The 25,967-nt window shown below is 38.3% G+C and overlaps 1 protein-coding gene across 1 annotated transcript in view; it reads right to left on the bottom strand.

Annotated features, from left to right (window-relative positions):
* The window catches only part of ARHGAP15 (Rho GTPase activating protein 15), a 621,798-nt gene that overhangs the window by 520,515 nt on the left and 75,316 nt on the right, over positions 1–25,967 (bottom strand). The window contains exons 3-4 of the mRNA XM_004285433.4: positions 25,072–25,140; positions 5,077–5,138 (exon numbers count right to left, since the gene is read on the bottom strand). Of these exons, the coding sequence (XP_004285481.1) occupies positions 5,077–5,138; positions 25,072–25,140 (131 nt within the window). The remainder of the gene's footprint in view (positions 1–5,076; positions 5,139–25,071; positions 25,141–25,967) is intronic.

Genomic DNA, 25,967 nt, shown 5'->3' with positions numbered 1-25,967 from the left:
TAAGTGACAATTGAAGCCCTTTGTACTGTATTTTTTTTTTTTTTTTTTTTTTGCGGTATGCGGGCCTCTCACTGTTGTGGCCTCTCCCGTCGTGGAGCACAGGCTCCAGACGCGCAGGCTCAGCAGCCATGGCTCACGGGCCCAGCCGCTCCGCGGCATGTGGGATCTTCCCAGACCGGGGCACGAACCTGTGTCCCCTGCATCGGCAGGCAGACTCTCAACCATTGCGCCACCAGGGAAGCCCCTTTGTACTGTTGATGGTATGAAATAAATGAACAATTTTTGCTTCCTGGCCTCAAACATCTTCTAGCAAGAGGGAAAAATCCAACCTACTTTAAACAGAGGACAGGGCTAAAAATCTGATACCAACTATACATGCAATAAGATTGAGACAAGGAGAGGTTGATACAAGTGACCAAGTTTCTCCACTTGTAAGATTGAAAGCGGTAATATAGCCTATTTTAGAGTATTATTTCAGAATTACTAGTAAAGCAATTATCCAAGTACTTGACAGAATAAGCATCTGTTACTATTGCAGTAACTGATTATAATTTATAAAAAGATATAAAGTTCCCTGATAAATGGGGAAAAGGCTATGGAAAGAAATTTTACATAAGAAATACAAATTATAGCAACTATGGTATACTATTTAATAGTTACTCAATTTCCAATGATATAAAAACTACACAATTTTCCAAAGTTATGATTAAACTGACCATTTTGTTATTAGTTACAAAAAACATACAGACTCCTTGGGCAAGCAGTATGTCAATACATAACAGTCATTTAAAAATGGTCTTGTGATTTAATTAAGTCATCTAGGCTTAGAAATTCTCTTAAGAATATATAAAAGAAAAATTGACAAGCAATAGTAGGTTTACTGCATTTATAACTATTTTAGTATAAAACTGGAATCAACTTAAAAATCTAATAAAAGAGGAACACAGAAATGGCTTGGTGTATTACAGTCCCATCAACATTGTGGTGTATTATATGTTATTAAACATGCTGACTATATATACTACAATTTTCAATCTGTAATGTGTTTATAATAAAAACTAAAGCAATCCTTAAAACAACTAAAAATAGAGCTACCATATGATCCTGAAATCTCACCCCTGGGCATATACCCAGAGAAAACCATAATTTGAAAAGATACATGCACCTCAATGTTCACTGCAGCACTATTTACAAAAGCCAAGACAAGAAAGCAACCTAAATGTCCATCAACAGATGAATGTATAAAGAACATGTGGTGTATATATATACATATATATGTATATCTATACACACACACATCCCTACATATACATATATACATACATACATATATACATACACAAACACACACACAGTGGAATATTACTCAGCCATAAAAATGAATGAAATAATGCCATTTGCTGCTGTTGCAAATGGGTGGACTGAGAGATTGTCATACCAAGTGAAGTAAGCCAGACAAAGACAAATATCATGTGATATCGCTTATATGTGGAATCTAAAAAAAGAAAAGAAAAGAAAAGAAAAAGACACAAATGAACTTATTTCCAAAACAGAAAGAGACTCACAGACACAGAAAACAAACTTATGGTTACCAAAGGGGAAAGGGGGATGGATGGGAGGGATGAATTATGAGGCTGGGATTTTATACACTACTGTGTATAAAATAGATAACCAACAAGAACCTACTGTAGAGCACAGGAAACTATACTCAGTATTATGTAATAACCTATAAGGGAAAAGAATCTGAACAAGAATATATATATATATATATGTATATATATAGAACTGAATCGTTGTGCTGTAAACCGGAAACTTCCATGATATCATAAATCAACCATACTTCAATTAAAATTTTTTTAAAAATTCAAAAAAGAAAGCAAATCCCACAAACAATAAAGAATGAAATTATGGAACAATATGGATCAAATTTAAAGATATCTGGTCACTAAGGACTTTCATCAGCAAGGTAAATAGATAGTGAGAGACTTGGAGGAGATATCTGCCAAGCCTAAAGTTGACAATGTATTACTACCTGGTGTACATCAGGAGTTCTCTCAAAAAAAAAAAGGGAGAAACTCAGTAGAAGATAGTCAGAGTTTATGCACAGGCGATTCCTGGAATGCAGAGCCTGACTGACTCTAAATAGGTGACATGATGCTTAACTGAAACACAAGTCAGAAGAATAAAAATAAATGCAACACTAAAGTAATGTCCTATAGCCATCAACTTGCAAAACTGAAAGTTTGATAATGCTGCATGCTGATGAGATCATGGAGCGAGGCGATCCCTTCTGCATTGTGGAGAGAGTGTGAACTGATGCATTCATTCTGGAGAAAGTTTGGCATGTAGCACCCAAATCATTTATAACCGTGTGTACCTTACCACCAAGCAATCCTTTACTCCTGGGGGTATGCCCCAGAGAGAATTCCTCACAGGTCTGTAAGGAGACATATCGGTGTGGTTTGTTGTGATGTTGTTTGGGATGCAAGGAGTTAGGGACAATTTAGGTATCCACTCCTGGAAGACTGAGTAAGTAAAATTTGATGTGTGTTCACAACGGCAAAATGGGCAGCAGTTGGAAGAAATTAACTTGTTTTAAATATATAGATATAGATAAGATATCCTAACACTGACTAACATTGAATGAAAGCAGTACGGACCAGAATGAGGCTTATAACCAAAGGCTTATGCAATTTAGAACACATTCACTTACACACTGTTTTCTAGAATGCCATACATATAGCCAAATAAATGTATGGAGAGAGGATTTGATGAACATACATTCTACAGAGGATTGAAGTGAGGAATGGAGATGAAGAATAAAATAAAACCAACTAGGGGTCTTGCCCAGAATGATGATAATACAAGGCCACACACTGAAGAGGAAAATCAACTCAATTTGTACACCTGAGGTTAAAAGCAAAGACAAAAACAAAAACAAAAAAGGAAAACTAAAATTTATATAACTTTAAATGAAAAAGCTGAAAGAATGCATAATTGCATGTAAGCTGGTTGAAATAACAATAAAACATAGTATAAAATAATGTTTATATGAATTTAAACTAGAACACAGAAATAGTTTGTAAGCTGATTAAAGTAACAACAAATACAAAATGGTATACACACTGGTTGAAATTACCTAAAAATGTATTCATGTGAGTCTGTTAGGGAAAAGGCCTGGTTGTGCTCCTCTACTTTCTCTTGACACCACTTTCTAGGAAAACATTTTACTGGGATGGTTTATGGATAGCTTATGGGCAAGGACATTGTAAAAGATCACTGTGGTGGCACATTATCTTGTTTCCTTGGAGTTCCTTTCAGCATCTCCTCCTCTTGCTTGCATGAGTCTGGAGGCTAAGACTGACCAAAGCTATCACTCCTCTTTCCTGCCAAGCCCCAGTGAAAGGTGAAGTGATAACTTAGATAAGTCCTCTTCTGTCCCTCTATGGATTTTTTGTCCACATTGCTGGTAAGGTAAGAAAGGGTTTTGACTTATCTTGGGAAGATTTATCATTGCACCTTTCATGAGCGATATAACTGGGAGAAAGTCTAGGGGAAAGTTGGCACTAGATTGGGTTAATCAAAGAATCCCTCCTGGGTCCTTTCAGAACCCAACACATTAAGTCAGGTTCTCCACTGGGGCCAGGACTAGATGAGTCTTTGAAAGCAGCATTGCATTTGATCTTGTCTCCTGTGCATCTCCCTCCTGGACCCTTCAAAGGAGGGTGGCTGCAGGGTTACTGCAGAGGAACAGTCTAGGAGAGGGTTCAAGGTCCTGTTTGCTATCTGAGAATAAAACATAATATGGGCAGAAAATAGAGTTTGTTCTTTAAAATTGAAATAGTTATTTTAAGTAGTGGAATTATGGATGATAGTTTTCCCCAATTTTACTTCTTTTAAATAAATATATACTTACTCCACTATAGCAAACAAACAATAGCATACTTCATTCTCTAGTGTTGGCCAGAGTTCCATTCTAGTAATGAATTGTATTATACAATTAATAAGTGTCCCATTGTATAGCTAATTAGTGAATTTATCCTGTATGATTTTAACTGTTAATAATATAGTCATGAATAAATGCCTTTTCTCCCACTGTAAGCACTTTCTACATACCTTTGCAGCTTGCATATAACCTAGCACAAAGCTAAGTATATTATAAGACCTACATGAGAAATAGGGAAAATTCTAAAATGGAGATGATTATTTCTAAATATCCCATACATAAAAAACATGTAGTGTGTTTGTCTACCCTCCTATCAACCTTATTTTTTTCTCCAAGTTTTTTCTTGTTGTTGCCTAGGGAATCCTTATTACATTTTCTAATTTCTCTCACCTACTCTGTGTTGACCTCATCTCCAAGTGCAGCAACTTCCAACTTTTTATCTGACAGATTATTTTCCTTTTATTTTTTCTCAAATGATTTTTATTTGAGCAACAAATGTATTTCAAATCCTCCATCCTTCAAAAAAAAAAAAAAAAAATTATGATCTGCGGGCTTCCCTGGTGGCGCAGTGGTTGCGAATCCGCCTGCAGATGCAGGGGACACGGGTTCGTGCCCCGGTCCGGGAAGATCCCACATGCTGCGGAGCGGCTGGGCCCGTGAGCCATGGCCGCTGAGCCTGCGCGTCCGGAGCCTGTGCTCCGCAACGGGAGAAGCCACAACAGTGAGAGGCCCCGCATACTGCAAAAAAAAAAAAAAAAAAAAAAAATTATGATCCCAATGTACTGTAGGGAGATTTTTATATACTGCAAAATGAGTCCTTTCATCCCCTAATCTATTAATCCCAGAAATCAAGACCCATTATCTTATTTCTTCACATATTTTTTAAGATTTCAAGTCTTAAAAGGTCATGAAGCACTTCATTTATATATTCTGTGCAACAAAATAAAATGTAGTGCTTTGTTGGAAAACTATAATTATATTAAAAATACTGTTGATCTTAGTGATAGCAGAAAGGAATATTCTAGTCATGTACCATAGGGCCTACCTTTCCAAACAATAGCAGTGACACAACTGAGGAGATGGGGAACTGGCATAGTTATATAAAAGTGAATTAAAAAAACTTTTATTACCTTAGTTTCTTTCCTCCATCTGCAATTTTAGCTTTTTGAAGATAACCTTCTTTTTCAACCATCTGCAAGAAGAATACATATATTAAAACTGTGACAAACTCCTATGCATTATTAGTTTGAATGAACCTGTGCTTTCCAACAGTCATTGCAGTGATGGAAGTTTCCAGTAATAGAACTTCATCAACAATGCATATATAGATTATGGGAAGTGCCTTCAAGATCAGTCACTACAAGCTGTTAAATATCCAAAAGAAAGATAACAAAGAGTAATGTGAATGATTTGTTAGATAGTGATACACCTTTACTTACTTTTCCTTCTGGGCATTGAAGTCACTTGCTTACAAAATTGATTAAAAATGGTAAAACAAAAACAAATTTAATGCCTTCCTTAATTTTACCAATCATCCTTGGAAAAGTTCTTCCTTTTCACTCCTCATTTCCACTTCCTCATGTACCTGCTGATGCCAGTGAGTGAGAAAAAGTCAACAGCAGCAGGTAACTGGGCCGGTTAAACTGGAAGGGCATTTAAAACACTGACATTCCACGCATTTCGTTCAGTTAGTTGCCAAGAGATGCTGTAGCAGCATTATCTCATTATCTTCCTCCATGATGTGGGTTTGCTTCCTTTCCTATTTGTATTTATTGGCTTTCATTGCTAATACAGCTGCACATTCCTTAAAGGAGATTCAACCATTCCTTATCATTCCACAGAGGTTTTTGTGGAGTTCTAGGGTAAATAAATACACAATGCAAATTGTGATGTGGTGACTCCCAGCAAAGTCTATAATAGATGTTTTAATTTCTTAGTGCCCTATTTCTACCTTCCCCTGTCAGTCCTGCACCCCTCCCATCCCTAGATCTTACCTGTGTTCCATCTTTTCGATCTTGGTAAATTGCCAACAACCTTCACCCGCACCCCCATGCTATATGCTGAAAGCTTTAAGGAGTCACCTACCTAATATCAAAGGACCACACTCCCTCAGTGCCACCCTACATGCCTTCCTCCTGACTGTAATATTTCACTTCCACCATATCTTCATCTCATCAATTCCCAGATATATTAAATCTACTTTAAAATGTAATATTTCTCTCTATTGTTAGAGAGTTCTTCCATGTTTCCTCTGCAATCTCTTTTTAGATGCCCTGTCCTGAATCTTCATTTTCATTCTGCCATTACCACTATCACAGGGCTTATTTGGTTGTACCTGCACCTGTGCTGTGACTCTTCCTTTCACACTTGTGTTCCCAGCACAGAGAGTACTTGCTGGCACCAATGATCACAATAATAAATATTCTTTGAACAAATGAGTGGATGAATGAATGGCTATTTAAATGTTTATTTAAATTTTTATAGGAAACTGGACAAGCAAAAATAATCTGTCTGCATTATGACAGGTTAAAGGAAGAGGTATTTGGGTGTGAGTTGTTCCAAACCACTAAAATTTCATCAGTTAAAGAATTGGCTACTTACAAGACTCACTCTGATATAGGTGAGATCTTTTCTGATTTGTTTATTATTATATTCCTAATACACAGCACAATACTTAGCTTTCAAAATACACTGGATGGTGGAATCAGGAGGATGGCGGAAGAGTAAAACGCGGAGATCATCTTCCTCCCCACAGATACACCAGAAATACATCTACACGTGGAACAGCTCCTGCAGAACACCTACTGAACGCTGGCAGAAGACTTCAGACCTCCCAAAAGGCAAGAAACTCCCCACATGCCTGGGTAGGGCAAAAGGAAAAAGAATAAACAGAGACAAAAGAATAGGGACGGGACCTGCACCAGTGGGAGGGAGCTGTAAAGGAGGAAAAGTTTCCACACACTAGGAAGCCCCTTCGCGGGCGGAGACTGCGGGTGGCGGAGGGGGGAAGCTTCGGAGTCGCGGAGGAGAGCGCAGCCACAGGGGTGCAGAGGGCAAAGCGGAGAGATTCCTGCACAGAGGATCGGTGCCGACCGGCAGTCACCAGCCCGAGAGGCTTATCTGCTCACCCGCCAGAGCGGGTGGGGCTGGGAGCTGAGACTCGGCTTCGATCGGAGCGCAGGGAGAGGAATGGGGTTGGCGGCGTGAACACAGTCTGAAAGGGGTTAGTGCACCACGGCTAGCCGGGAGGGAGTCCGGGGAAAAGTCTGGAGCTGCCGAAGAGGCAAGAGACTTTTTCTTCCCTCTTTGTTTCCTGGTGCCCAAGGAGACGGGATTAAGAGCGCTGCTTAAAGGAGCTCCAGAGATGGGCGCGAGCCGCGGCTAACACCGCGGACCCCAGAGACGGGCATGAGACGCTAAGGCTGCTGCTGCCGCCATCAAGAACCCTGTGGGCAAGCACAGGTCACTCTCCACACCTCCCCTCCCGGGAGCCTGTGCAGCCTACCACTACCAGGGTCCCGGGATCCAGGGACAACTTCCCCTGGAGAATGCACGGCGCGCCTCAGGCTGGTGCAACGTCCCGCTGGCCTCTGCCGCCGCGGGCTCGCCCGGCATCCATAGCCCTCCCTCCCCTGGGCCTGAGTGAGCCAGAGCCCGCGAATCAGCTGCTCCTTTAACCCCGTCCTGTCTGAGCGAAGAACAGACGCCCTCCAGCGACCTACACACAGAGGCAGGGCCAAATCCAAAGCTGAGCCCCGGGAGCTGTGCGAACAAAGAAGAGAAAGGGAAATCTTTCCCAGCAGCCTCAGAAGCAGCGGATTAAAGCTCCACAATCAACTTGATGTACCCTGCATCTGTGGAATACCTGAATAGACAACGAATCATCCCAAATTGAGGAGGTGGACTTTGAGAGCAAGATTTATGATTTTTTTCCCCTTTTCCTCTTTTTGTGCGTGTGTATGTGTATTCTTCTGTGTGAGATTTTGTCCGTATAGCTTTGCTTTCACCATTTGTGCTAGGGTTCTAGCCGTCCATCCTTTTTTTTCCTTAAAAAATTTCTTTTTTCTTAATAATAATTTTTTTATTTTAATAACTTTATTTTATCTTACTTTATTTTATCTTCTTTCTTTCTTTCTTTCCTTCCTTCCTATTTTTTTTTCTTTCTTTCTACTTTTTCTCCCTTTTATTCTGAGCCGTGTGGATGAAAGGCTCTTGGTGCTACAGCCAGGAGTCAGTGCTGTGCCTCTGAGGTGGGAGAGCCAACTTCAGGACACTGGTCCACAAGAGACCTCCCAGCTACACATAATATCAAACGGCGAAAATCTCCCAGAGATCTCCATCTCAACACCAGCACCCAGCTTCACTCAACCACAGCAAGCTACAGTGCTGGACACCCTATGCCAAACAACTAGCAAGACAGGAAAACAACCCCACCCATTGGCAGAGAGGCTGCCTAAAATCATAAAAAGTCCACAGACATCCCAAAACACACCACCAGACGTGAACCTGCTCATCAGAAAGACAAGATCCAGCCTCACCCACCAGAACACAGGCACTAGTCCCCTCCACCAGGAAGCCTACACAACCCACTGAACCAACTTTAGCCACTGGGGACAGACACCAAAAACAACGGGAACTATGAACCTGGAGCCTGCAAAAAGGAGACCCCAAACACAGTAAGATAAGCAAAATGAGAAGACAGAAGAACACACAGCAGATGAAGGAGCAAGATAAAAACCCACCAGACCTAACAAATGAAGAGGAAATAGATAGTCTACCTGAAAAAGAATTCAGAATATTGATAGTAAAGATGATCCAAAATCTTGGAAATAGAATATAGAAAATGCAAGAAACATTTAACAAGGACCTAGAAGAACTAAAGATGAAACAAGCAATGATGAACAACACAATAAATGAAATTAAAAATACTCTAGATGGGATCAATAGCAGAATAACTGAGGCAGAAGAACAGATAAGTGACCTGGAAGATAAAATAGTGCAAATAACTACTGCAGAGCAGATTAAAGAAAAAAGAATGAAAAGAACTGAGGACAGTCTCAGAGACCTCTGGGACAACATTAAACGCACCAACATTCGAATTATAGGGGTTCCAGAAGAAGAGAAAAAGAAAGGGACTGAGAAAATATTTGAAGAGATTATAGTTGAAAACTTCCCTAATATGGGAAAGGAAATAGTTAATCAAGTCCAGGAAGCACAGATAGTCCCATACAGGATAAATCCAAGGAGAAACACGCCAAGACACATATTAATCAAACTGTCAGAAATTAAATACAAAGAAAACATATTAAAAGCAGCAAGGGAAAAACAACAAATAACACACAAGGGAATCCCCATAAGGTTAACAGCTGATCTTTCAGCAGAAACTCTGCAAGCCAGAAGGGACTGACAGGACATATTTAAAGTGATGAAGAAGAAAAACCTGCAACCAAGATTACCCAGCAAGGATCTCATTCAGATTTGATGGAGAAATTAAAACCTTTACAGACAAGCAAAAGCTGAGAGTTCAGCACCACCAAACCAGCTTTACAACAAATGCTAAAGGAACTTCTCTAAGCAAGAAACACAAGAGAAGGAAAAGACCTACAATAACAAACCCAAAATAATTAAGAAAATGGGAATAGGAACATACATATCGATAATTATTTTAAATGTAAATGGATTAAATGCTCCCACCAAAAGACACAGACTGGCTGAATGGATACAAAAACAAGACCCATATATATGCTGTCTACAAGAGACCCACTTCAGACCTAGAGACACATACAGACTGAAAGTAAGGGGATGAAAAAAGATATTCCATGCAAATGGAAACCAAAAGAAAGCTGGAGTAGCAATTCTCATGTCAGACAAAACAGACTTTAAAATAAAGACTATTAGAAGAGATAAAGAAGGACACTACATAATGATCAAGGGATTGATCCAAGAAGAAGATATAACAACTGTAAATATTTATGCACCCAACACAGGAGCACCTCAATACATAAGGCAAATACTAACAGCCATAAAAGGGGAAATCGACAGTAACACATTCATAGTAGGGGACTTTAACACCCCACTTTCACCCATGGACAGATCATCCAAAATGAAAATAAATAAGGAAACACAAGCCTTAAATGATACATTAAACAAGATGGACTTAATTGATATTTATAGGACACTCCATCCAAAATCAACAGAATACACATTTTTCTCAAGTACTCATGGAACATTCTCCAGGATAAATCATATCTTGGGTCACAACTCAAGCCTTGGTAAATTTAAGAAAACTGAAGTTGTATCAAGTATCTTTTCCGACCATAATGCTATGAGACTAGATGTCAATTACAGGAAAAGATCTGTAAAAACTACAAACACATGGAGGCTAAACAATACACTACTTAATAACGAAGTGATCACTGAAGAAATCAAAGAGGAAATCAAAAAATACCTAGAAACAAATGACAATGGAGACATGATGACCCAAAACCTATGGGCTGCAGCAAAAGCAGTTATAGGAGGGAAGTTTATAGGAATACAATCCTACCTTAAGAAACAGGAAAGATCTCGAATAAACAACCTAACCTTGCACCTAAAGCAATTAGAGAAAGAAGAACAAAAAACCCCCAAAGTTAGCAGAAGGAAAGAAATCATAAAAATCAGATCAGAAATAAATGAAAAAGAAATGAAGGAAATGATAGCAAAGATCAATAAAACTAAAAGCTGTTTCTCTGAGAAGATAAACAAAATTGATAAACCATTAGCCAGACTCATCAAGAAAGAAAGGGAGAAGACTCAAATCAATACAAATAGAAATGAAGAAGGAGAAGTAACAACTGACACTGCAGAAATACAAAAGATCATGAGAGGTTATTACAAGCAACTCTATGCCAATAAAATGGACAACCTGGAAGAAATGGACAAATTCTTAGAAATGCACAACCTTCCAAGACTGAACCAGGAAGAAATAGAAAATATGAACAGACCAATCACAAGCACTGAAATTGAAACTGTGATTGAAAATCTTCCAACAAACAAAAGCCCAGGACCAGATGTTTTCCCAGGCGAATTCTATCAAACATTTAGAGAAGAGCTAACACCTATCCTTCTCAAACTCTTCCAAAATATAGCAGAGGGAGGAACACTCCCCAACTCATTCTACGAGGCCACCATCACCCTGATACCAAAACCAGACAAGGATGTCACAAAGAAAGAAAATTACAGGCCAATATCACTGATGAACATAGATGCAAAAATCCTCAACGAAATACTAGCAAACAGAATCCAACAGCACATTAAAAGGATCATACACCATGATCAAGTGGGGTTTATTCCAGGAATGCAAGAATTCTTCAATGTATGCAAATCAATCAACATGATGCACCATATTAACAAATTGAAGGAGAAAAACCATATGATCATCTCAATAGATGCAGAGAAAGCTTTTGACAAAATTCAACACCCATTTATGATAAAAACCCTGCAGAAAGTAGGCATAGAGGGAACTTTCCTCAACATAATAAAGGCCATATATGACAAACCCACAGCCAACATCGTCCTCAATGGTGAAAAATTGAAAGCATTTCCACTAAGATCAGGAACAAGACAAGGTTGCCCACTGTCACCACTCTTATTCAACATAGTTTTGGAAGTTTTAGCCACAGCAATCAGAGAAGAAAAGGAAATAAAAGGAATCCAAATCGGAAAAGAAGAAGTAAAGCTGTCACTGTTTGCAGATGACATGATACTATACATAGAGAAACCTAAAGATGCTACCAGAAAACTACTAGAGCTAATCAATGAATTTGGTAAAGTAGCAGGATACAAAATTAATGCACAGAAATCTCTGGCATTCCTATACACTAATGATGAAAAATCTGAAAGTGAAATCAAGAAAACACTCCCATTTACCATTGCAACAAAAAGAATAAAATATCTAGGAATAAATCTACCTAAGGAGACAAAAGCCCTGTATGCAGAAAATTATAAGACACTGATGAAAGAAATTAAAGATGATACAACTAGATGGAGAGATATACCATGTTCTTGGATTGGAAGAATCAACATTGTGAAAATGACTCTACTACCCAAAGCAATCTACAGATTCAATGCAATCCCTATCAAACTACCACTGGCATTTTTCACAGAACTAGAACAAAAAATTTCACAATTTGTATGGAAACACAAAAGACCCCGAATAGCTAAAGCAATCTTGAGAACGAAAAATGGAGCTGGAGGAATCAGGCTCCCTGACTTCAGACTATACTACAAAGCTACAGTAATCAAGACAGTATGGTACTGGCACAAAAACAGATAGATCAATGGAACAGGATAGAAAGTCCAGAGATAAACCCACGCACATATGGTCATCTGATCTTTCATAAAGGAGGCAGGAATGTACAGTGGAGAAAGGACAGCCTCTTCAACAAGTGGTGCTGGGAAAACTGGACAGGTACATGTAAAAGTATGAGATTAGAACACTCCCTAACACCATACACAAAAATAAGCTCAAAATGGAATAAAGACCTAAATGTAAGGCCAGAAACTACCAAACTCTTAGAGGAAAACATAGGTGGAACACTCTATGACATAAATCACACAAGATCCTTACTGACCCACCTCCTAGAGAAATGGAAATAAAAACAAAAATAAACAAATGTGACCTAATGAAACTTCAAAGCTTTTGCACAGCAAAGGAAACCATAAACAAGACCAAAAGACAACCCTCAGAGTGGGAGAAAATATTTGCAAATGAAGCAACTGACAAAGGATTAATCTCCAAAATTTACAAGCAGCTCATGCAGCTCAATAACAAAAAAACAAACAACCCAATCCAAAAATGGGCAGAAGACCTAAATAGACATTTCTCCAAAGAAGATATACAGACTGCCAGCAAACACATGAAAGAATGCTCAACATCATTAATCATTAGAGAAATGCAAATCAAAACTACAATCAGATATCATCTCACACCAGTCAGAATGGTCCTCATCAAAAAATCTAGGAACAATAAATGCTGGAGAGGGTGTGGAGAAAATCGAACACTCTTGCACTGCTGGTGGGAATGTGAATTGGTACAGCCACTATGGAGAACAGTATGGAGGTTTCTTAAAAAACTACAAATAGAACTACCATATGCCCCAGCAATCCCACTACTGGGCATATACCCTGAGAAAACCATAATTCAAAAACAGTCATGTGGGGCTTCCCTGTTGGTGCAGTGGTTGGGAGTCCGCCTGCCGATGCAGGGGACATGGGTTCATGCCCCTGTCCGGGAGGATCCCGCATGCCACAGAGCGGCTGGGCCCGTGGGCCATGGCCGCTGGGCCTGTGCGTCCGGAGCCTGTGCTCCGCAACGGGGGAGGCCACAGCTGTGAGAGGCCCGCATACCACAAAAAAAAAAAAAAAAAAAAGAGTCATGTACCAAAATGTTCATTGCAGCTCTATTTACGATAGCCAGGAGATGGAAACAACCTAAGTGTCCATCATCGGATGAATGGATAAAGAAGGTGTGGCACATATGTAGAAAGGAATATTACTCGGCCTTAAAAGAAACGAAATTGAGCTATTTGTAATGAGGTGGATGGACCTACAGTCTGTCATACAGAGTGAAGCAAGTCAGAAAGAGAAAGACAAATACCGTATGCTAACACATATATATGGAATTTAAGAAAAAAAAATGTCATGAAGAACCTAGGGGTAAGACAGGAATAAAGACACAGACCTGCTAGAGAATGGACTTGAGGATATGGGGAGGGGGAAGGGTAAGCTGTGACAAAGCGAGAGAGTGGCATGGACATATATACACTACCAAACGTGAAATAGATAGCTAGTGGGAAGCAGCTGCATAGCACAGGGAGATCAGCTCAGTGCTTTGTAACCACCTAGAGGGGTGGGATAGGGAGGGTGGGAGGGAGGGAGACACAAGAGGGAAGAGATATGGGAACATATGTATAACTGATTCACTTTATTATAAAGCAGAAACTAACACATCATTGTAAAGCAATTATACTCCAATAAAGATGTAGAAAAATAAAATAAAATAAAATAAATTTTAAAATAGAAATTAAAATATACATTGGATGAAGACATCTCTTAATAAATAATGATGAAGATAATGTTGACTTATGATAATCATAGCATAGTATTTTTCACATAGCTACATTTCCAGAGAATTTCTTTTCTTTCAGCATGTTCTCCACAAGCCTAGAAGAATCTGAGGAAGCTCTCTTAGATAACTTTTAGAATCATGATGTTCAGTGGTGCCTCTTCTGTACTTAGATATGTCTATTCATTTGCTTTTCCCACCTTTTGTCCTAATGTATGCCGTCTCTTCTTCTTACTTCCAGGAAGTCTTATTTGTCTACCCCCTAAAATCCATATAATACATTTAGTATTTAAATCTGGGCATCACTAGTTTCTACAAATGTTTGGAAGAAAAATGTTGTTAAGAGCAATTAGCATCACAGAGGAGGTCCCTTTTAGGAATGTATATTGAGAAATTTTGTTGTGTAACCATAGATAAAATTTACCATTTTATTTAAGCTTTCTTATGATGAAAATAAAATAAGTTACCAAAAGCCTGAATCTATCTACCAAACAGCTACAAAATCTCTCAACCCATGATAAAAACATGCATACTTTCTCAGCTAAGAATATTGCCTTTTTCTCCATAAAAATATTCACTAAAAGACCACTAGGTGGATATTTAGTACCCAGAGATGTATTATTGATGACCATTTCTTTAAAAAGAGAAGGGAAATGTGAAAGTAGAAACCTAACACTCTTGCAAGGGAAATCAACATAAGCTGGCTTGCATTATATACCTTAAATTTCTCTCTCCTTGAATGTATAAGTAAAGTTTCTCTATATGCTGGATCTTTTCAGGATACCTGAGATTCAGGCCAGGGGCTGGATTTCTCATGTTAGGATTCTATAAATGGACATCATTGCCATCAAACAGGCTGAACCAATTTTCACGGCCTTTGGTCAACGCAACAGAGTTTCCAGGCATGTCCACACAGAGGTCCAGAAAAAGGAAAGAGGAAGAGGCAAATAGCAGGTTAGGTATCTTCTTTTATATTATCTTTCAAAGTCCAAGTTGCCTTCCTGGTCATTTGAAGAAGCTAATAATCCTTCTACTGTGTACTTTTACCTATTATATTTATTTCTACAGTGCATATTTTTACTTATCTATGTATCGGCATACACATTTCTACATGTAATTATATACATGTGCAACCATCATGCACTATTCCCACTTTTGTGATCAGGTGTTCACTTCTCTCCATTGTTTCTTTCATACTTGCTGCACAACCATTCATTCTTTCAACACATTTTTAAATAGTAACATCCTCTTCCCCTAAATACCAGCTGCTCTGCTCACAATGGGACTGCAAAGACTAACAGGACAACCTTAATCTTACTGAGGCTTATATCCTTGTGAGTTCACATTTCAAGATACTCCTGTTCCTCTTTTGGGGGGACTGGATACCATACTCCCCTCCAGTTATCTCAGAGACTAAGGCCAACTTTTGCCCTGGAATAGAAAACTCCAATCAGGCTTCCTACACTGAAAGCACTGCATTATTTTAAGTCCCATGCTGGGAAGCAAAGTTTCCATGAGGTATATTTAATTACTTTATTATTCCTTGTCGTCATACTTTGAAATACCTCACCATGTTCCAGGCACTAGGAATCAGTTATTCCAGGAGGCTCATAGGAGCAGAAAGAAGTATTAGGGTAAGCAGAAGATTGCTATGTATTTTGTATGTGGGTTTATATATGGTACCATAGTAATTATTCTAATTACTTATTCCTCTTTTATGTTAATCACATGGTTTGAAGGGACAGTAATCTATAAATTACAGTTGAGTATACTGGTCATCTAGGACCTAGATGGTATTGCCGCTAGTAATTTACAAAACTCTGTATAGCTTTAGGCCTGTGTTTAGGATACTATACACCAAGTTCCAGGCCAACTTGAAGTTCTTTAAAGTAGCAGCACTCCCTAAACAAAGTATACTTAAGAATTGCCAACGAATCTTTAGATGCTGAATCTGGCTTCTTGAGCTATTTGTCCAATATTCCTTAGAAGCCCTATTTAATGTTAAGTGGCAGGAAAGATCAGCAATTTGTCCAGATTGGATGCCAGCCAGTCTGCTAGCATTGAGGAAGCACTCGGCAGACACAACTGTGCTGAGATACAGATGAAAAGAATGAATGGCAGTGGGATATCCAGATAGCACCTGTTTATCAACCTAAGTTGGAAGCGAGAGGCAAGGCAAGAGAGCAGATGACAACCTTTGATTAATGCTAACAGTCATGGCAGAAGGACCGGCCTGTAACCGTTAAGTACAGACACTGTAATTTTTTTTTTATATGAAGGCTTCAAGTAGTTCTCTGATAAAAGACTTGAATTGAAAACAACAGGTTTTCATCTACACCAGTCTACCAAAAGAATTCTGTCAAAATACATGTTTATAAATGGAAATAAACTGAATCTAAAACTTTCACCAGATTTTCATGAGAGGGTATTGGCTTTTAATACTAGAACGACAGACCCTTTGGGCTGCTGATGTATGTACGTGGTTGCTCTTTTCTCCTTTGTTCTGATTCCTGTGTTCACTGGCAATCCTCTGGCTCCTAATTTAGCTTCCTCGGTCCTCTCACAAATAGTCAGAATGTGGGTGACAAATAGCATCAGTATATTTGCCATTATAAATTAATAAATCAGAATTATAATTTATACAGGTGACTCTTACAAATTTGGTTACTGTGAGGTAATCCTAGGGATCATCATCTCTGTAAACACTGATAACATTGTTACATATAATTTTTCAAGATCCACAAAACTGAGACAGGCCCCAGACCTGAACTGGAGAGAGCCCTCCGAAGTAGCACCACCCTGTGAAAGTTTCTGTACGACTGACTGGCCTCCTAGGAGAATTTTGTATCAATTCTGTATAACTACAAACATGCGCTACTATTATTTTGCATTTAATTATTTTCCTATTTAATAATTAGGCACTTGCTATATTTTTTTCTGAACTTTTAATAGATCGTAGTACTTTGCTGATAATCTGTTTGCTTTGATAATTTCTATTACAAAGCACAGAAGGAGGACATATCTGGTTACATCATTTTACCCCCAAATGGGGCTTCTCTTCCTTCTTAAATCTCTTCTTAACTTTTCCACCACCCACAGAAATAGAAATTTCTGTGTCTTCTTTCCATTGGCTTTTTAAAAATTATTTAAGTTTCTATTTTTAAAATAAAAATTGTATATATTTACGGTGTACAATATGATGTTTTCACCTACATATACATAGTGAAATGATTACTATAGTCAAGCTACTTAATATATACATTTCCTCATATAGTTATCTTTTTATTTATTTAATAAATTTATTTATTTTTGGCTGCGTTGGGTCTTCATTGCTGCGTGCAGGCTTTCTCTAGTTGCGCCGAGCTGGGGCTACTCTTTGCTGTGGTGCACGGGCTTCTCATTGTGGTGGCCTCTCTTGTGGAGCATGGGCTCTAGGCACAGGCTTCAGTAGTTGTGGCATGCAGGCTCAATAGTTGTGGCTCGCGAGCTCTAGAGCGCAGCCTCAGTAATTGTGGTACATGGGCTTAGTTGCTCCACGGCATGTGGGATCTTCCCAGACCAGGGCTCAAACCCGTGTTCCCTGCATTGGCAGGCAGATTCTTAACCACTGCGCCACCTGGGAAGCCCCAAAATTTAAGTCTTTTTTTGTGGTGAGAGCATGTGAGGTCTACTCTTGTAGCAAATTTCCAGTGTACAACAGTCTTATTAACCAATATAATCACCATGCTGTACAGTTGATCTCTAGAACTTAGTCATCCTACATAACTCCATTGGCTTTCCTTCTCTTGCCCCACTTCCCTGTTTGGGACTCATTGCTTACATTTTTCTTCTCCGTTTCCAATTATTTCTGTACTGGCTCTAGCTTTCTTGCTATATCAGATCTGCTGACCATGTGTGTGGACTTGCAGTAGAACAGAAACAAAAACAAGGAAAAAAAATCACCTTCAAAATGCAGCTTATCTGTACATCATATAAAGTACTAAGTACATAAAAAATGTAAATGCTTAATTATAGGACTATCTTACATATAGCTGGAGAATGAACTATGATGCATTTAGAGGGGTGAAATATAATATTTCTGCCTAATGTAGATACATAATTTACTGTGTGCATACTTTAAAAAAGTGGTAAACCAAAATTCTCAAGTTGGATACGATAATTACACAAAAAGGAGGATAGAAGAAAAGCAAAGAAAAACGATGCTGTGTCATACATGAGTGATGCCTATAAAGGAGTAATAAAGCATTCTCAAAGAAGTTCTGGAGAAGCTGGTCTTGACTTCAGGTCTCAAAGTTAGGCATGGTTTGCTCATTGTAAATTATTTATACCCTGCAGTGTGTATGTTGCACAATGCTTTCACGGGTATTCTCCCTCTCTTACTCTCAGGATAAGAGAATATGTTGTGCTTTGGGGTTCTGCTGAATGTCTTAAACTGTTTTTCAAATGTTGGGTTTGGCAAAGTACATATAATGTTTTGCCAAGTGAATTTCCCCATCATTTTAAACCCCTGTGTATTTCAAGAGAAATTTTACCCACATGTCTCTGATTTATTTACCCTTAACTCATCAAAATATCATCTTGAATAAGCTACATTTTGATGTTTAAGAACCCCCATAGCCTTTTCCTGAGCCTTTCATCTTGTAACCAGTGTGTTTCATTTGGTCACCACCAAAATATCCAGGTTCTAATTGGGAAACAGGCTGATGAGGGAACCTCTTTTTATCTTAAGAATTTCAGTCTTCTGGAGGCTTTTCCTATGTATCACATCTGTTTTCTCCTCCTTTATTTCTCTCTTCTTCCCTGACTTCTATTTCTTTGTTTCCTTGATCTAAATATGTTGTTCTTTCTTTGCCCGTCATTGGAATTCAGTGAGAATCGCCTTCCTGGTCACTGCCTGGGCAACTTATTAGCCTAATTCAATTGTTTTGTTATAACCTAATTTTGGTCAAGGCAGTAGGGAAGAAAGGATTGCTCAATGTTAACAACCTTTTTTGTTGTTGTGTTTGTTCTTCTTCTCTACTCTACAGTTAAATGAATTTCAAATGTAGGCCTGGATGGGAGAAGTCATGGTAACCTGTTTCTGTGTTTTAATGGCTTCTGAACTCCTTATCATCACCTCAAGGCCCATCAACATCTGAGCACTGCCTCACTCTGCCCACACTTCCAGACTTATTTCCCTGTTCTAGCCAGTGTGGCATTCTTGCAGTTTTTCCAATGTAACCACTTTGTTCTGACTTCCAGACCTTTGCACTTGATGTTCCTTCAGTTTGCATCATTCTTCCAGTAATTTGCTTGACAAACTCTAGTCACCCTACAAATCTCAATGTAAATGGCCCTTTCAAAGAGTGATCTTATGACTACTTAATCCAAGGCAGGCTCTCCCTCTTTCATAGAAACTTGTTTGTCTGCTATCATAGCATGTTGTGTAATTTGCATTCAGAGAATTATGCCTTTCTTTACTCGTTTAATACTTTTCTTCACCCTTAGACTGACAGGCCCTCCAAAAAAGGACATGACTATTTAGCATATCATTGCATACCCTAAACCCAGCCCAGTGCCCACAACAGGGATGGCCTCAACAAACATTGGAATTAACGCACTCCTACAAAACACTGTAAAAACTATACTCCAATAAAATTTTTTTTTAAATAAAAAACACACTCCTGCTGTTTGAGTAAAGGAAGGGTACATAAAGCAATGAAAACTTGGAGATGGTTTGTATTACTGTTATTAAATTATATAACATTATTAACATACTGCCAGCTTGAAGATCTGGGAAGAAGTTTTTTTCAGAAAACCTAATTCTATCTTAACAAAGTAGAATTTTGAAAGACTGAAGAGCTTTTGAAAATTTTTTGCAATTTGAGGAAAGCACAGCCTGATCAATAGAATTATTCGCCCAAAGGGGCCGTCCTTTGTTTTAAAATAAGAAAACACTGTATGCTCACAGTGTCTTTCATCCTTAAAGCCCTCACAAGTATTAATTAATCCACAAAATGATATCTGGCTCCAAAAGGTAGAATCTGTGACTTAAGGTTTATCTGCAAAAGCCTGCTTTGCCCCCAAGCCATGGCAACTTCCTGAGCTCTGGCCTCCAAATCCTTCTAGCTCAGGAGGTAGCAGATGATTCTCTAAAACCTGCCACAGGCTTTTGACTCCTGCAGGGTTATCCGTAGACATGTCTTATACTCTTTTGATAAACATAAAGATGATAAAGATTTAACATGCTATAAACAGGGTTATTTTTCTTGAACATTTCTTTAGGGGGAAAAGGGAAAATGCCCGGAAAATAATTAGGTCTCACGAAGAGTTATAATATGAAATATACAAGATCAGGAAACAAACACATATTAGTATATTTGACATTTCATGTTTAAAATCTTTGCTGCATTACAGAAATGGTTAAGCAACAACACGGCTTCTCAGAAAATAATATAGTCTCATGCATTGATAGCATATGGATTTGCACACCAAGTGGCATAAATGACTTCAGCTGTCAGTGAACTGGGTAGTTTCTGCCCTAAGATTTCAGACTCCAAATAGGAATATATTTTTGTCAGTATTCAAAAGAAATGCATTATGTTTCTGTTTAACCGTGTTGATCACAACCTACTTTATTACAGGGGAAGTTGAGAGGTAAAGCATGGTTACCAAAGGATGATAGCATCTATGGGAGCATCCACCATGGCAGACTCCACTGTCATAAAATGAATTACTTTTCTCCAAAGGGAGTGCATCGAATAGGATACTTTTGCCAGTTGTGCTTAAAGCCAAAGCCTCCCATGATTGCTGGATACTGTTCAAGGAAGTTCTAAATATAGGAGATAAAGGAAATGGGATTTATAGCAGAAAATGTGGGATATAAATAAGCTCAAAGATCCATATAGTAAAAATAATGAGTAATAACATCAACTTAAAGGATTTTACTATTTTCTACAGTGTTTTGGTGTATATCATTTTATATATGGTAGTTGATCCTGGTAGGTACTGGCAAGGGAAACTACTGCAAGAACCTATGGATGATTCCAGAAGCAACACTGAGGCAGGCATGAGGGAGAGAAAAAGAGATGTAGAGATAAAGGAAGGAACACGTCAGATTTGCAGAAAAAAATCTGTGAATCTAGGTTAAAAATAATTATACAGTTATATTAGTCAAATATAAAGACAGCTTTATAGGTTCTGGAAAATAATTCAAGTCTTGATGTAAACAGTAACGGATAATTAAAAATTAATCAGAGGGACTTCCCTGGTGGCGCAGTGGTTAAGAATCCAACTGCCAATGCAGGGAACATGGGTTCGAGCCCTGGTCCAGGAAGATCCTACATGCCGCGGAGCAACTAAGCCTGGGGGCCACAACTACTGAGCCTGCGTGCCACAACTACTGAAGCCTGCGCTCCTAGAGCCTGTGGTCTGCAACAAGAGATGCCACCGCAATGAGAAGCCCGTGCACTGCAACGAAGAGTAGCCCCCACTCGCCGCAACTAGTGAAAGACCGCACGCAGCAACGAAGACCCAACACAGCCAAAAATAAATCAATAAGTAAATGAAATTAAAAAAAAATATTAATCAGAATTTGTCGTTTGAGGGAATTGGTGGTTATTTCGGCATCGTCTACCATAATGAAGTAATCCATAAGTAAGACGTGTGGGGGAAAGATAATCATTTGTCTTTAAAGTAACATTAAATAAGCAATTAATTCAAGTAGAGATTGATGAATAAAAGTTGAACATAACCTCTGTTCACAAGATAGAGCAAGATAAACAAGTACTCAAAGAGAGGGTCCAGGGAAACCCAACTCAGGAATAGGAAGTAAATTGGTTGGTAGTTCCAGTAGAGTTGAGAGAGAGAGAGAGAGAGAGAGAGAGAGAGAGAGTGCTTGTGTAGACAGAGAGAGTAACAGAGAGAGAGAGATGCAGAGAAAGAGATTCAGAGAGACTGAAAACTGAAGAGGTCAACAAATTACTGTCTTTTTTTCCTTCTATCAGCAGTACTTCCCAATGTCACTTTTACAAGGTTATCTGACCTAGAATAGAGCATTGAGCACTTAGATATATTTTCTCTTAGTTAAACTATCCAAAATTTGAGATATTTAAAATGAGTTTCATTTATTGAGAATTGAGGCTGCAGAGTCAAAACACATAACTATAGGCCAGCAAACCAACAAATAATCTTAAAGGTAGGAAGTTATTAAACTGACAAAACTATTTCTGAATATTCTAATTTTTAAAATATTAGCCTATGCTTGATGTATAGGCATAGCACAAATATACCATTAGTTATTGATTAAATTTAAGTAATGACCATAATTTTAATTTTTAAAATTCATAATTAATATATATTTCATGTAAAAATTTTGAGACACTTTAAGGCATTTTTCAAATATAATCCATATATATTTGTACATGTAAAATTATATATAATTGCATATATATTTATATTATGTACACACACGTTCATATAGCTTCATTTTCAGTCTAACTTTTGCCATGTTTCATCAAACACTTCAGAGAAACATTTGCACGTGCTATATTTAAAAAAGAGCACTTTATATGTTCTGTAAGGCAAATTTATAGAAAAGAAACACAATTACTTTCTATTCACTGTACAGCTATACTATGCCAGGCCTTCTATGAAGTTTTAATAATAAAACAGTAAGTGAAGCATAGCTCTCCCCTCAAATACTTATAGTGCAGTAAGAGACAAGTAAAAGGAAACAGGCAATTTTAGTGTGATTAGAGATAGAGGCAATTTAGAGACAGAGGCAAGGCCAAGCTGCTATAGGAAGGTAGAATAAAGAAGGGCTACCTGATGCAAAGTTGAGGAAGCAAAGAGATACTTTCCAGGGAAAATGGTCTCTAAGTTGAAACCTAAGTGATTAATTTTGAAAACAAGACATTGTTATATCTAACTAAATTTTAAAATGTCTTTCACTATGAATAGCAGTCATATATTTATTAATCTCCAAAATCAACAATATTGTTTTAATAAATCTTTAATATCTTATCATTAAATCAATTGACAAACATGTCTTTTCTGAACAAACACTAGTCCCAGAAGCAATGTAAGGGGAAGTATGATATAATAAAGAAAATACAAGTCATGACCCCTAACTTCAAAGCATTTATAGTCTAGCCATGGAACAAGTCTATTACCCATGAAGTAAGAGAGAACAACACAAAAGAGTGTTGAGATGAAGGAACTATAATTGTTACAGAAAATCCAAATTCCTTCAGGGTGAGAACCATGTCTTAATCATGTTACTATTGCTGGCTTGAGGTTGTGTATTTGGCAGTAGATAATAAATAAGGTAAATCAGAGCCGTGAGAGAAGTCTATAGACTTGGTGCTATAGAAAATAGGAAGCTGTTCAAAGTTCTGACAAGGAGAATGAAATAATGAAGGTACTGTTTAAAGAAGGTTGGTGTGGAAGGTTGTACAGTAGCACAGGATCAGTGGGAGAGGCACGGTGGGATACAGTGGGGTGAGACCAGAAGCATTTGAAGGCCTCAGAAAGGGTGTGCCTGTGCACATGGAGAAAAAAATGAGGCCACCACATCCACTGTGGAGAAACCACCTCAGAAAATGTTGACATGTGAAGGGTCACAGAGAAAATAAAGGATCCAAAGAAAATGTGTTCTCAGCCTAGATAAACATTTGCTACTAATAGAAATGGGATAGATTGGGAGTTTGGGACTGACATGTACACACTACTATATTTAAAATAGATAACCAACAAGGACCTACTGTATAGCACAGGGAACTCTGCTCAATATTCTGTAATAACCTAAATGGGAAAATAATTTGAAAAAGAATAGATACATGTATATGTATAATTGAATCACTTTGCTGTACACCTGAAACTAACACATTGTTAACTATACTCCAATATAAAATAAAAATTTAAATAAATAAATAAAATTTTAAAACAAGTCTTCTCTATTAAAAAGAGCTAACTTTTTTGTTTTTAACAGCTATTAAAAAATAGAGATGGGGTTCAATGGAAATAGGAATCAATTTGGGAAGATGGTGATGGTGTATTCAACTTGGGCTATTTCATTTTAAGGATGACACCAAGATGCGCTAAGAACAAATGACTAAGTAGCACTTCAAGATATATGATGAGATAATGAAGAGAAAGTACACAAGTATAGATCTGTGTACTATGAGCTTGGAAATTTAAAAAAAGTCATTAACTATTTCATTTGTGCACTCATTTAACACACATTTACTGAGATTTTACTATGTTCTAGCAATTGTTATAATCATGGGAATAGTTATAAACATAGGAGACAATAACCCTGCTCTCACAGAACTTTCTAAGGAGATGACAAACAAATAAAAAGAAACTGCAGAGTATACCACATGGTGGTAAGTTCTATGGAGAAAATTAAATTAGGGTAAGAGAAAAGAAGTGTGGACAGAACTGGTGGGTTTTTAAATTTGCTCATTTGTGTTTAGGGGACACTAGAGAAGAGCTATCTTAAAAGGTGATATTTGAACACAGATGCGAAGAAAAGGAACGAATGAGCCCTAAAAATTTCTGGGCGCCAAATGAAGTATCTTGTATCAGGCAGAGGAAAGAAGAGGAGAAACGGCCCTGTGGAAAAAGTAAGGAGGTCATTTTGGCAGGAGCAGAATAAGCCAGACTCTCGTCTTCTCAGTTTGCATGCTTTGAAGGAGCAAGCCACCATGCTGGAAAAGCCCAAGTGGCAAGGAAGTAAGAGTAGCCTCTGGCCAAAAGCCCTGAAGGAACTAAATCCTGCCAGCAACCATGTACCTGAGCTTGAAAACAGATCTTTCCCCAGTCAAGCCTTCAGATGTGACCCCAATTTTGGCTTAAACCTTGAGTGCAAACTTTTGGAAGGCTCTGAGCCACAGGACCCTGCTAGGTTATGCCCAGATTCCTTACCCACAGAAACATGAGATAATAATATGTGCTGTTCCAAGTTGCTGAGTTCTGAGGTAATTTATTTTGTAGCAGTAGATAAATAATACAGTATTGAAGTGAAATAATCACTTACCAGTTGTTCCAGTGGAGGAATGACATCTTTCAAGACATGCTGTGAATGATTCCTTCTGTGCCGGGATACCTGAAAAAATAGTGACATTTGATACTATTATATTATTTTTCTTAAAAAAAAAAACTTTAAATGATTTAAAAGAGCCTAATTTAGTAAAAGTGCACATGAAAATAACCATATTCAGATTCATTCAAAAAGGTAAATAAAGTACATTTAAATGGGAAGTAAATGTTTGGGACATTAATTTGAGTAAGATGTGTACTCAAAGACGGCTGGCTGCAACAATATCTCATATTGCATGTGGTCTTCTTACTGTGTGACCTTGACACCCCTCCTATCAAATGGTGAGGTCTATGTTCTTTCATTTCAAACTTGGGCAGACCTTTATACCTGCAACTAAAACATATGGCAGAAGTAATACTATATGGACTCCAAATATTAGAGCATAAAAATATCATGCACTACCCCCTTGTTCTCTTGGAATACTCCCAGCTCATCTTCTTCCACAGACATGGGGCTCTGCTCCTGCCTGCATGTTCTCTCTGTTGTTGGAGCTTGGAGCCCCGCTCTCTGGGCACAGCAGGTGTCCACTCCCTTGCCTGCTGAGACCTGTGGAAAGGGGCTTCCGGGGCCAAGATCCCTTTTTCCAGAGGAAAAGCAGAGATCTGAGTTTACTTTCGTTTTTTCCATTACGGGTGTACCCTTGGGGACAGGTGGGGAGGGAAGGTGAGGGCTCTGGGTGATGCTATGATGTGGCACTGGCTATTGAGTAATAAATTTGCTATGGATTGTAAAAAAAAAAAAAAAAAAAAGTCACCAAATCATCCCATACAGAGAGACCACAGGGAGAGACCTCGTAAGTCTTCTAGATGACAGACTAGCTGAGGTTCCAGCAG

Source organism: Orcinus orca, chromosome 7 (genome assembly GCF_937001465.1).
Source record: "Orcinus orca chromosome 7, mOrcOrc1.1, whole genome shotgun sequence".
NCBI classification, from domain to species: Eukaryota; Metazoa; Chordata; class Mammalia; order Artiodactyla; family Delphinidae; genus Orcinus; species Orcinus orca.
This window is presented reverse-complemented; position numbering and strand designations above follow the sequence as displayed.